This window comes from Taudactylus pleione, unplaced genomic scaffold (assembly GCF_031769625.1).
Source record: "Taudactylus pleione unplaced genomic scaffold, aTauple2 ptg000898l, whole genome shotgun sequence".
Classification (NCBI taxonomy): domain Eukaryota; kingdom Metazoa; phylum Chordata; class Amphibia; order Anura; family Myobatrachidae; genus Taudactylus; species Taudactylus pleione.
The window spans coordinates 129,833-142,376 of record NW_028285299.1 but is presented as its reverse complement, the minus strand read 5'-3'; the positions used below and the strand labels follow the sequence as shown (position 1 = coordinate 142,376).

The 12,544-nt window shown below is 43.2% G+C and overlaps 1 protein-coding gene across 1 annotated transcript in view; it reads right to left on the bottom strand.

Moving 5' to 3' along the window:
- The window catches only part of LOC148474023 (atrial natriuretic peptide receptor 2-like), a gene marked incomplete at both ends in the record, with an annotated part of 147,297 nt that overhangs the window by 120,340 nt on the left and 14,413 nt on the right, over positions 1-12,544 (bottom strand). Inside the window, one exon of the mRNA XM_088459210.1 lies at positions 9,096-9,209. Within this exon, the coding sequence (XP_088315336.1) occupies positions 9,096-9,209 (114 nt within the window). The remainder of the gene's footprint in view (positions 1-9,095; positions 9,210-12,544) is intronic.

Below are 12,544 nucleotides of genomic sequence, written 5' to 3'. Positions count from 1 at the left end.
ACTGTATACTGTCCTTCCTCACTGTCCTTCTACTATAATATGGTCACTGTATACCGTTCTTCTTCACTATCCTTCTACTATAACCTGATCACTGTATACTGTCCTTCTACTATAACATGATCACTGTATACCGTCCTTCCTCACTGTCCTTCCGCTATAACATGGTCACTGTATACCCTTCTTCCTCACTGTCCTTCCGATATAACATGATCACTGTATACTGTCCTTCCTCACTGTCCTTCTACTATAACATGGTCACTGTATACCGTCCTTCCTCCCTGTCCCTCTACTATAACATCGTCACTGTATACCGTTCTTCCTCACTGTCCTTCTACTATAACATGGTCACTGTATACCGTCCTTCCTCACTGTCCTACTATAACATGGTCACTGTATACTGTCCTTCCTCACTGTCCTTCTACTATAACATGGTCACTGTATACCGTCCTTCCTCACTGTCCTTCTACTATAACATGGTCACTGTATACCGTCCTTCCTCACTGTCCTACTATAACATGATGACTGTATACCGTCCTTCCTCACTGTCCTTCTACTATAACATGATCACTGTATACTGTCCTTCCTCACTGTCCTTCTACTATAACATGATCACTGTATACCGTCCTTCCTCACTGTCCTACTATAACATGATCACTGTATACTGTCCTTCTACTATAACATGATCACTGTATACTGTCCTTCCTCACTGTCCTTCTACTATAACATGATCACTGTATACCGTCCTTCCTCACTGTCCTACTATAACATGATCACTGTATACTGTCCTTCTACTATAACATGATCACTGTATACTGTCCTTCCTCACTGTCCTTCTACTATAACATGATCACTGTATACCGTCCTTCCTCACTGTCCTTCTACTATAACATGATCACTGTATACTGTCCTTCCTCACTGTCCTTCTACTATAACATGATCACTGTATACTGTCCTTCTACTATAACATGATCACTGTATACCGTCCTTCCTCACTGTCCTTCCTCTATAACATGATCACTGTATACCGTCCTTCCTCACTGTCCTTCCTCTATAACATGATCACTGTATACTGTCCTTCTACTATAACATAATCACTGTATACCATCCTTCCTCACTGTCCTTCTCCTATAACATGATCACTGTATACCGTCCTTCTACTATAACATGGTCACTGTATACCGTCCTTCCTCACTGTCCTTCCTCTATAACCTGATCACTGTATACTGTCCTTCCTCACTGTCTTTCTACTATAATATGGTCACTGTATACCGTCCTTCCTCCCTGTCCTGCTATAACATGATCACTGTATACTGTCCTTCTACTATAACATGATCACTGTATACTGTCCTTCCTCACTGTCCTACTATAACCTGATCACTGTATACTGTCCTTCCTCACTGTCCTTCTACTATAACATGATCACTGTATACCGTCCTTCCTCACTGTCCTTCTACTATAACATGATCACTGTATACTGTCCTTCTACTATAACATGATCACTGTATACCGTCCTTCCTCACTGTCCTTCTACTATAACATGATCACTGTATACTGTCCTTCTACTATAATATGGTCACTGTATACTGTCCTTCCTCACCGTCCTTCTACTATAACATGATCACTGTATACTGTCCTTCCTCACTGTCCTTCTACTATAACATGATCACTGTATACCGTCCTTCCTCACTGTCCTTCCGCTATAACATGATCATTGTATACTGTCCTTCCTCACTGTCCTTCTACTATAACATGATGACTGTATACTGTCCTTCCTCACTGTCCTTCTACTATAACATGATCACTGTATACTGTCCTTCCTCACTGTCCTTCTACTATAACATGATCACAGTATACTGTCCTTCCTCACTGTCCTTCTACTATAATATGGTCACTGTATACCGTCCTTCCTCACTATCCTACTATAACATGATCACTGTATACTGTCCTTCTACTATAACATGATCACTGTATACCGTCCTTCCTCACTCTCCTTCTACTATAACATGATCACTGTATACCGTCCTTCCTCTATAACATGATCACTGTATACGGTCCTTCCTCACTGTCCTTCCTCTATAACATGATCACTGTATACTGTCCTTCTACTATAACATAATCACTGTATACCATCCTTCCTCACTGTCCTTCTCCTATAACATGATCACTGTATAACGTCCTTCTACTATAACATGGTCACTGTATACCGTTCTTCTTCACTATCCTTCTACTATAACCTGATCACTGTATACTGTACTTCTACTATAACATGATCACTGTATACCGTCCTTCCTCACTGTCCTTCCGCTATAACATGATCACTGTATACCGTCCTTCCTCACTGTCCTTCTACTATAACATGATCACTGTATACCGTCCTTCCTCACTGTCCTTCTACTATAACATGATCACTGTATACCGTCCTTCCTCACTGTCCTTCCACTATAACATGATCACTGTATACCGTCCTTCCTCACTGTCCTACTATAACCTGATCACTGTATACTGTCCTTCTACTATAACATGATCACTGTATACTGTCCTTTCTCACTGTCCTTCGACTATAACATGATCACTGTATACCGTCGTTCCTCACTGTCCTACTATAACATGATCACTGTATACTGTCCTTCCTCACTGTCCTTCTACTATAACATGATGACTGTATACCGTCCTTCCTCACTGTCCTTCTACTATAACATGATCACTGTATACAGTCCTTCCTCACTGTCCTACTATAACATGATCACTGTATACCGTCCTTCCTCACTGTCCTTCCACTATAACATGATCACTGTATACCGTCCTTCCTCACTGTCCTTCTACTATAACATGATCACTGTATACCGTCCTTCCTCACTGTCCTTCTACTATAACATGGTCACTGTATACCGTCCTTCCTCACTGTCCTACTATAACATGATCACTGTATACTGTCCTTCCTCACTGTCCTACTATAACATGATCACTGTGTACTGTCCTTCCTCACTGTCCTTCTACTATAACATGATCACTGTATACTGTCCTTCCTCACTGTCCTTCTACTATAACATGATCACTGTATACCGTCCTTCCTCACTGTCCTACTATAAACTGATCACTGTATACTGTCCTTCTACTATAACATGATCACTGTATACTGTCCTTCCTCACTGTCCTTCTACTATAACATGGTCACTGTATACTGTCCTTCTACTATAACATGATCACTGTATACAGTCCTTCCTCACTGTCCTACTATAAACTGATCACTGTATACTGTCCTTCTACTATAACATGATCACTGTATACTGTCCTTCTACTATAATATGATCACTGTATACTGTCCTTCCTCACTGTCCTTCTACTATAACCTGATCACTGTATACTGTCCTTCTACTATAACATGATCACTGTATACTGTCCTTCCTCACTGTCCTTCTACTATAACATGATCACTGTATACAGTCCTTCCTCACTGTCCTACTATAACATGATCACTGTATACTGTCCTTCCTCACTGTCCTACTATAACATGATCACTGTATACCGTCCTTCCTCACTGTCCTACTATAACATGATCACTGTATACCGTCCTTCCTCACTGTCCTTCTACTATAACATGATCACTGTATACCATCCTTCCTCACTGTCCTTCTACTATAACATGATCACTGTATACCGTCCTTCCTCACTGTCCTTCTACTATAACCTGATCACTGTATACTGTCCTTCTACTATAACATGATCACTGTATACTGTCCTTCCTCACTGTCCTTCTACTATAACATGATCACTGTATACTGTCCTTCCTCACTGTCCTTCTACTATAACATGATCACTGTATACTGTCCTTCCTCACTGTCCTTCTACTATAACATGATCACTGTATACTGTCCTTCCTCACTGTCCTTCTACTATAACATGATCACTGTATACTGTCCTTCCTCACTGTCCTACTATAACATGATCACTGTATACTGTCCTTCTACTATAACATGATCACTGTATACTGTCCTTCCTCACTGTCCTTCTACTATAACATGATCACTGTATACAGTCCTTCCTCACTGTCCTACTATAACATGATCACTGTATACCGTCCTTCCTCACTGTCCTACTATAACATGATCACTGTATACCGTCCTTCCTCACTGTCCTTCTACTATAACATGATCACTGTATACCATCCTTCCTCACTGTCCTTCTACTATAACATGATCACTGTATACTGTCCTTCCTCACTGTCCTACTATAACATGATCACTGTATACTGTCCTTCTACTATAACATGATCACTGTATACTGTCCTTCCTCACTGTCCTTCTACTATAACATGATCACTGTATACAGTCCTTCCTCACTGTCCTACTATAACATGATCACTGTATACTGTCCTTCCTCACTGTCCTACTATAACATGATCACTGTATACCGTCCTTCCTCACTGTCCTACTATAACATGATCACTGTATACCGTCCTTCCTCACTGTCCTTCTACTATAACATGATCACTGTATACCATCCTTCCACACTGTCCTTCTACTATAACATGATCACTGTATACCGTCCTTCCTCACTGTCCTTCTACTATAACCTGATCACTGTATACTGTCCTTCTACTATAACATGATCACTGTATACCGTCCTTCCTCACTGTCCTTCTACTATAACATGATGACTGTATACTGTCCTTCCTCACTGTCCTACTATAACATGATCACTGTATACTGTCCTTCCTCACTGTCCTACTATAACATGATCACTGTGTACTGTCCTTCCTCACTGTCCTTCTACTATAACATGGTCACTGTATACTGTCCTTCCTCACTGTCCTTCTACTATAACATGGTCACTGTATACTGTCCTTCCTCACTGTCCTTCTACTATAACATGGTCACTGTATACAGTCCTTCCTCACTGTCCTACTATAACATGATCACTGTGTACTGTCCTTCCTCACTGTCCTTCTACTATAACATGGTCACTGTATACTGTCCTTCCTCACTGTCCTTCTACTATAACATGGTCACTGTATACTGTCCTTCTACTATAACATGATCGCTGTATACTGTCCTTCCTCACTGTCCTTCTACTATAACATGGTCACTGTATACCGTCCTTCCTCACTGTCCTACTATAACCTGATCACTGTATACCGTCCTTCCTCACTGTCCTTCCGTTATAACATGATAACTGTATACCGTCCTTCCTCACTGTCCTTCTACTATAACATGATGACTGTATACTGTCCTTCCTCACTGTCCTACTATAACATGATCACTGTATACTGTCCTTCCTCACTGTCCTACTATAACATGATCACTGTGTACTGTCCTTCCTCACTGTCCTTCTACTATAACATGGTCACTGTATACTGTCCTTCCTCACTGTCCTTCTACTGTAACATGATCACTGTATACCGTCCTTCCTCACTGTCCTACTATAAACTGATCACTGTATACTGTCCTTCTACTATAACATGATCACTGTATACTGTCCTTCCTCACTGTCCTTCTACTATAACATGGTCACTGTATACTGTCCTTCTACTATAACATGATCACTGTATACAGTCCTTCCTCACTGTCCTACTACTATAACATGATCACTGTATACTGTCCTTCTACTATAACATGATCACTGTATACAGTCCTTCCTCACTGTCCTACTATAACATGATCACTGTATACTGTCCTTCTACTATAACATGATCACTGTATACTGTCCTTCCTCACTGTCCTTCTACTATAACATGATCACTGTATACTGTCCTTCCTCACTGTCCTTCTACTATAACATGATCACTGTATACTGTCCTTCCTCACTGTCCTTCTACTATAACATGATCACTGTATACTGTCCTTCCTCACTGTCCTTCTACTATAACATGATCACTGTATACTGTCCTTCCTCACTGTCCTTCTACTATAACATGATCACTGTATACAGTCCTTCCTCACTGTCCTACTATAACATGATCACTGTATACTGTCCTTCTACTATAACATGATCACTGTATACTGTCCTTCCTCACTGTCCTTCTACTATAACATGATCACTGTATACTGTCCTTCCTCACTGTCCTTCTACTATAACATGGTCACTGTATACTGTCCTTCTACTATAACATGATCACTGTATACTGTCCTTCCTCACTGTCCTTCTACTATAACATGGTCACTGTATACCGTCCTTCCTCACTGTCCTACTATAACCTGATCACTGTATACCGTCCTTCCTCACTGTCCTTCCGTTATAACATGATGACTGTATACTGTCCTTCCTCACTGTCCTTCTACTATAACATGGTCACTGTATACTGTCCTTCTACTATAACATGATCACTGTATACCGTCCTTCCTCACTGTCCTTCTACTATAACATGATCACTGTATACCGTCCTTCCTCACTGTCCTTCTACTATAACATGATCACTGTATACCGTCCTTCCTCTATAACATGATCACTGTATACCGTCCTTCCTCACTGTCCTTCTACTATAACATGATCACTGTATACCGTCCTTCCTCACTGTCCTTCTACTATAACATGATCACTGTATACCGTCCTTCCTCACGGTCCTTCCACTATAACATGATCACTGTATACCGTCCTTCCTCACTGTCCTTCTACTATAACACGATGACTGTATACCGTCCTTCCTCTATAACATGATCACTGTATACCATCCTTCCTCTATAACATGATCACTGTATACCGTCCTTCCTCTATAACATGATCACTGTATACCGTCCTTCCTCACTGTCCTTCCTCTATAACATGATCACTGTATACCGTCCTTCCTCACTGTCCTTCTACTATAACATGATCACTCTATACCGTCCTTCCTCACTGTCCTTCTACTATAACATGATCACTGTATACCGTCCTTCCTCACTGTCCTTCTACTATAACATGATCACTGTATACCGTCCTTCCTCACGGTCCTTCCACTATAACATGATCACTGTATACCGTCCTTCCTCACTGTCCTTCTACTATAACACGATCACTGTATACCGTCCTTCCTCTATAACATGATCACTGTATACCATCCTTCCTCTATAACATGATCACTGTATACCGTCCTTCCTCTATAACATGATCACTGTATACCGTCCTTCCTCACTGTCCTTCTACTATAACATGATCACTCTATACCGTCCTTCCTCACTGTCCCTTTACTATAACATGATCACTGGATCCCTATGTGGAAGTTTCGGGGTGCTCTACTAACTCCTTAAGCAGCTAAAACAATACGGTCCTGATATCGCTTGTCTTACGGAGACTCATTAACTGGGGGCAAGCTGCTTACCTTAAAAAGAAAAGTGGATTGGATGGTATATCACACTTCTCATACGTCCTCTTCCTGGGGGATTTCTGTCCTCATTAAGAAATCCTTTGAATTTGTATTGAGCTCTTTACACACTAACCCTCGGGGAGATATTTTTTTCTTCATTATAAGATACATTAAACTCCTCTCCTTATTTTGGCCGTTTATGTCCCCCCTCCATCTTCTCATGAAGTGCCGTGAGTGTGTCGTATTATCCCGCAATACTGGTGCGCTATGTCTAGGCGGCTTTATTAATGTGTTAGATCTAAGTATTGCTAGGTGGCGTGAGCCTTCTGGTTTATTTACAGAAAGCGTTGGTGAATTTTCTAATTTTGTGAAAGATTTGGGCTGGGTTGATGATGAAACATCCAGGTGTACGTTAATTCTCATGTTCTTTTTATACTTACCCCTATTCTCCAGAACTGACCTGGCTTTGGCCTCACCCCAAAGTTACTTCCAGAAATGCCCTCAGTGGTCTACAAAGCACCTCTGATCATTCTCCGCTTATGTTAGCGTTAGATCTAGCAGGTCCCCGTGGTCTGGTCTTTTGGAAGCTACATCCATCTCGGTTACTGCACATCGGGGGCAGGATCTGAATTGGAGGCACTCAGGACTGGGTATATTTCTGATAACGTGGGGTGGGACCCATTTAAGGCCCGTATTCTGTATATACAGGGAACTATGCCGAGATTGGTTGCTGAACTCAATGCCTTTATAGAAGAAGGCGGTGGCACTGGAGTCCAAAAGCTGTGACCTTGAACTGGATTATTTAAGTGAAAGGTTGGAATCTCCTCCTAATAACTTGGTTGGCTTCCCAGAGGGCTTGGGACTAACCGTCTAGGTGATGGGACTAACCGTGGGCTACTACTCACAACCCATTCTCGCTACACCTACCCAGACAGGACGGAAACTGCTTGGCTCACCTTAAGTGCTGATAGGCCTTCTACTTCTGTAGCCACACGATGGTTCTATTGCACTGAATACCCCTGCCATGGATTACATAGTTCTGACCTTTTATAACTCTGTGTGTACATCTGCGTTGTCATGCGGCCATGCTGATTTGGCGTCATGTATAGCTGCTACTAATCTCCTTTCCCTAAGTTCAGATGTTAGGTCCTTTTGGACGCTCCCTTGACATTGGGGTAGATGGATTTTCTCATTCACTCCTTCCCTGGAGGTAAAGCTCCGGACCTGGATGACTTTCATTTGGAGCTGTACAAAAAGCATGCTACAGAATGACCTTTAGTAAATATACCTCTACATACCTATTGGAACTATCTTCTCTCCCAAATAGGGTAGTGTGGGGAGCAAAGGGGTTGACCTCAATAGTGCTGCTCTATGACAATATAATAATATAATCATTTGCTCAGCTTAGTCTCCCTCCACCCAGTTCTACACAGCTCCCCCGGCAATACAGGAATCTCCACTAAGCAAGTTACTCTCCCGTGGTTCTCATAAAGCTCTTTCCTGTGCTTATCTGCGTCTTCTCCTCACTCAGCCAGCTCTGATTGCACCGACACTCTGACATAGAGATGTGATGGCCCCCGGGAAGCCAACGTATCTGCATCTATAGGATTCCAGCAAATTCAGCTGTTTTTATTACATAGAACTTATCGTACCCGAGAGACTAATGTAATGTGGTGGCCGTACTAACGATGTCATGGTGCCCGGGGAACCCTTTACGCTGTGGTCCCGGGACTGCGCGGATATTGTTATGGAGAGTTGGGGTCTGCTCTCTGGCTGTTCTAGGTTATGTTCTCCCCTCTCTGTAATATAAACTTACCAGAGAATAGTTCAGATTTACCCCAAAGTCCTCCTTACAGAGATGAATCAGCTTCTTCTGGAACTCCAAGTATTCTGCATTCTGAGGCTCATGGTAGGAGATTACCAGCAGCGTCTGGGGGAAGAGACAGAGCGAGACAGCGTGAGAGACAGACGCATACCTGGATGCAGATCATTATGCGGCATGTACAGCTCTATCTATAAGAGACATCCTTTACCCCCAAGATAGAGGGACTAACACCGAGAAGTCCCTGAGGCGTCCTCCTGCGCATACAAGAAGACCACAGGGGAAGATGGGAGGGATCCGATTGGATCCCTCTTAGGGGGATCATCCCAAATAGAAGCCCATTGGCTTACCCACCGTCCCGTCCTGCTGCTTAATACATATGGAAAATGCGGTAAAACCTCTGAAAATTGCATTTCTCGGCTTCTGCAGCATTTGCATATTTTCACACAGCGCTGGTTACACGCTCGCAGCTGCGGTGGCATTAGAGTACGAAGAGGATGCGCCCCCCACACAGGAGGAGGATGCGCCCCCCACACAGGAGGAGGATGCGCCCCCCACACAGGAGGAGGATGCGCCCCCCACACAGGAGGAGGATGCGCCCCCCACACAGGAGGAGGATGCCCCATACAGGAGGAGTCAGAGTCATCCCAGGTTTATCCATGGACACAAACCTCATGCAAAATGCGAGTTTACAAATACCGTGCGGCATAGTGATGGCGACTGAAGCATTGTATCAGTGGAGCCGGCATTAATGGGGGTCGTCCCCAGCGCAGTCATTGAGCTTCACCTTATTATATCACACAAAGATCTAAGGTACAGAACTTTCTTGTTCTTTTATCACTGATGTTATGAGGAGCCCTGAAAGCTGGAAATATATTTATTACTTGAAGAAAATAAGTGAGGGGGCAGAGAATGGTGTAATCACAGACCCCGCGGGAGGGGGGGATGCAGGCGATAAAATGAAACGTTTTGCATGAAAGTTTTACGGCTGGATGAATGGTCCCTGCTATATAAGGTGCCTGTCAGTGTGGTGAGGAACAGCTGGAAAAATAACATTATTACCACACGGACAGCGAGCGCCTCAGCGCCAGACACAGCCTTAAAGGGGAACTTTAGTGTTTATGCAAATTCAGCTCCATATTATTTCTTTATGCATAAAAATGTGACAATTCATTACTGTAACTGCACATAGATGCCTCCCTAGATGTAACTGCACATAGATACCTCCCTAGCTGTAACTGCACATAGATACCTCCCTAGCAGTAACTGTAACTGCACATAGATGCCTCCCTAGTGTTACTGTAACTGCACATAGATGCCTCCCTAGTGTTACTGTAACTGCACATAGATACCTCCCTAGTGTTACTGTAACTGCACATAGATACCTCCCTAGCTGTAACTGCACATAGATACCTCCCTAGTGTTACTGTAACTGCACATAGATACCTCCCTAGATGTAACTGCACATAGATACCTCCCTAGTGTTACTGTAACTGCACATAGATACCTCCCTAGCAGTAACTGTAACTGCACATAGATGCCTCCCTAGTGTTACTGTAACTGCACATAGATACCTCCCTAGTGTTACTGTAACTGCACATAGATACCTCCCTAGCTGTAACTGCACATAGATACCTCCCTAGTGTTACTGTAACTGCACATAGATGCCTCCCTAGTGTTACTGTAGCTGCACATAGATACCTCCCTAGCTGTATCTGCACATAGATGCCTTCCTAGTGTTACTGTAACTGCACATAGATACCTCCCTAGCAGTAGCTGCACATAGATACCTCCCTAGCTGTAACTGCACATAGATACCTCCCTAGATGTAACTGCACATAGATGCCTCCCTAGTGTTACTGTACCTGCACATAGATACCTCCCTAGTGTTATTGTAGCTGCACATAGATACCTCCCTAGCAGTAACTGCACATAGATGCCTTCCTAGTGTTACTGTAACTGCACATAGATACCTCCCTAGTGTTACTGTAACTGCACATAGATACCTTCCTAGTGTTACTGTAACTGCACATAGATACCTCCCTAGCTGTAACTGCACATAGATGCCTCCCTAGTGTTACTGTAACTGCACATAGATACCTCCCTAGCTGTAACTGCACATAGATGCCTCCCTAGTGTTACTGTAACTGCACATAGATACCTCCCTAGTGTTACTGTAACTGCACATAGATACCTCCCTAGCAGTAACTGTAACTGCACATAGATGCCTCCCTAGTGTTACTGTAACTGCACATAGATGCCTCCCTAGTGTTACTGTAACTGCACATAGATACCTCCCTAGTGTTACTGTAACTGCACATAGATGCCTCCCTAGTGTTACTGTAACTGCACATAGATACCTCCCTAGCTGTAACTGCACATAGATGCCTCCCTAGTGTTACTGTAACTGCACATAGATAACTTCCTAGTGTTACTGTAACTGCACATAGATACCTCCCTAGCTGTAACTGCACATAGATGCCTCCCTAGTGTTACTGTAACTGCACATAGATACCTCCCTAGCTGTAACTGCACATAGATACCTTCCTAGTGTTACTGTAACTGCACATAGATACCTCCCTAGCTGTAACTGCACATAGATGCCTCCCTAGTGTTACTGTAACTGCACATAGATACCTCCCTAGCTGTAACTGCACATAGATGCCTCCCTAGTGTTACTGTAACTGCACATAGATACCTCCCTAGCTGTAACTGCACATAGATACCTCCCTAGTGTTACTGTAACTGCACATAGATACCTCCCTAGCAGTAGCTGCACATAGATACCTCCCTAGCAGTAGCTGCACATAGATACCTCCCTAGCAGTAGCTGCACATAGATACCTCCCTAGCAGTAGCTGCACATAGATACCTCCCTAGCAGTAGCTGCACATAGATACCTCCCTAGCTGTAACTGCACATAGATACCTCCCTAGCTGTAACTGCACATAGATACCTCCCTAGCTGTAACTGCACATAGATACCTCCCTAGCTGTAACTGCACATAGATACCTCCCTAGCTGTAACTGCACATAGATACCTCCCTAGTGTTACTGTAACTGCACATAGATGCCTCCCTAGTGTTACTGTAACTGCACATAGATACCTCCCTAGTGTTACTGTAACTGCACATAGATGCCTCCCTAGTGTTACTGTAACTGCACATAGATACCTCCCTAGATGTAACTGCACATAGATGCCTCCCTAGTGTTACTGTACCTGCACATAGATACCTCCCTAGTGTTATTGTAGCTGCACATAGATACCTCCCTAGCAGTAACTGCACATAGATGCCTTCCTAGTGTTACTGTAACTGCACATAGATACCTCCCTAGTGTTACTGTAACTGCACATAGATACCTTCCTAGTGTTACTGTAACTGCACATAGATACCTCCCTAGCTGTAACTGCACATAGATGCCTCCCTAGTGTTACTGTAACTGC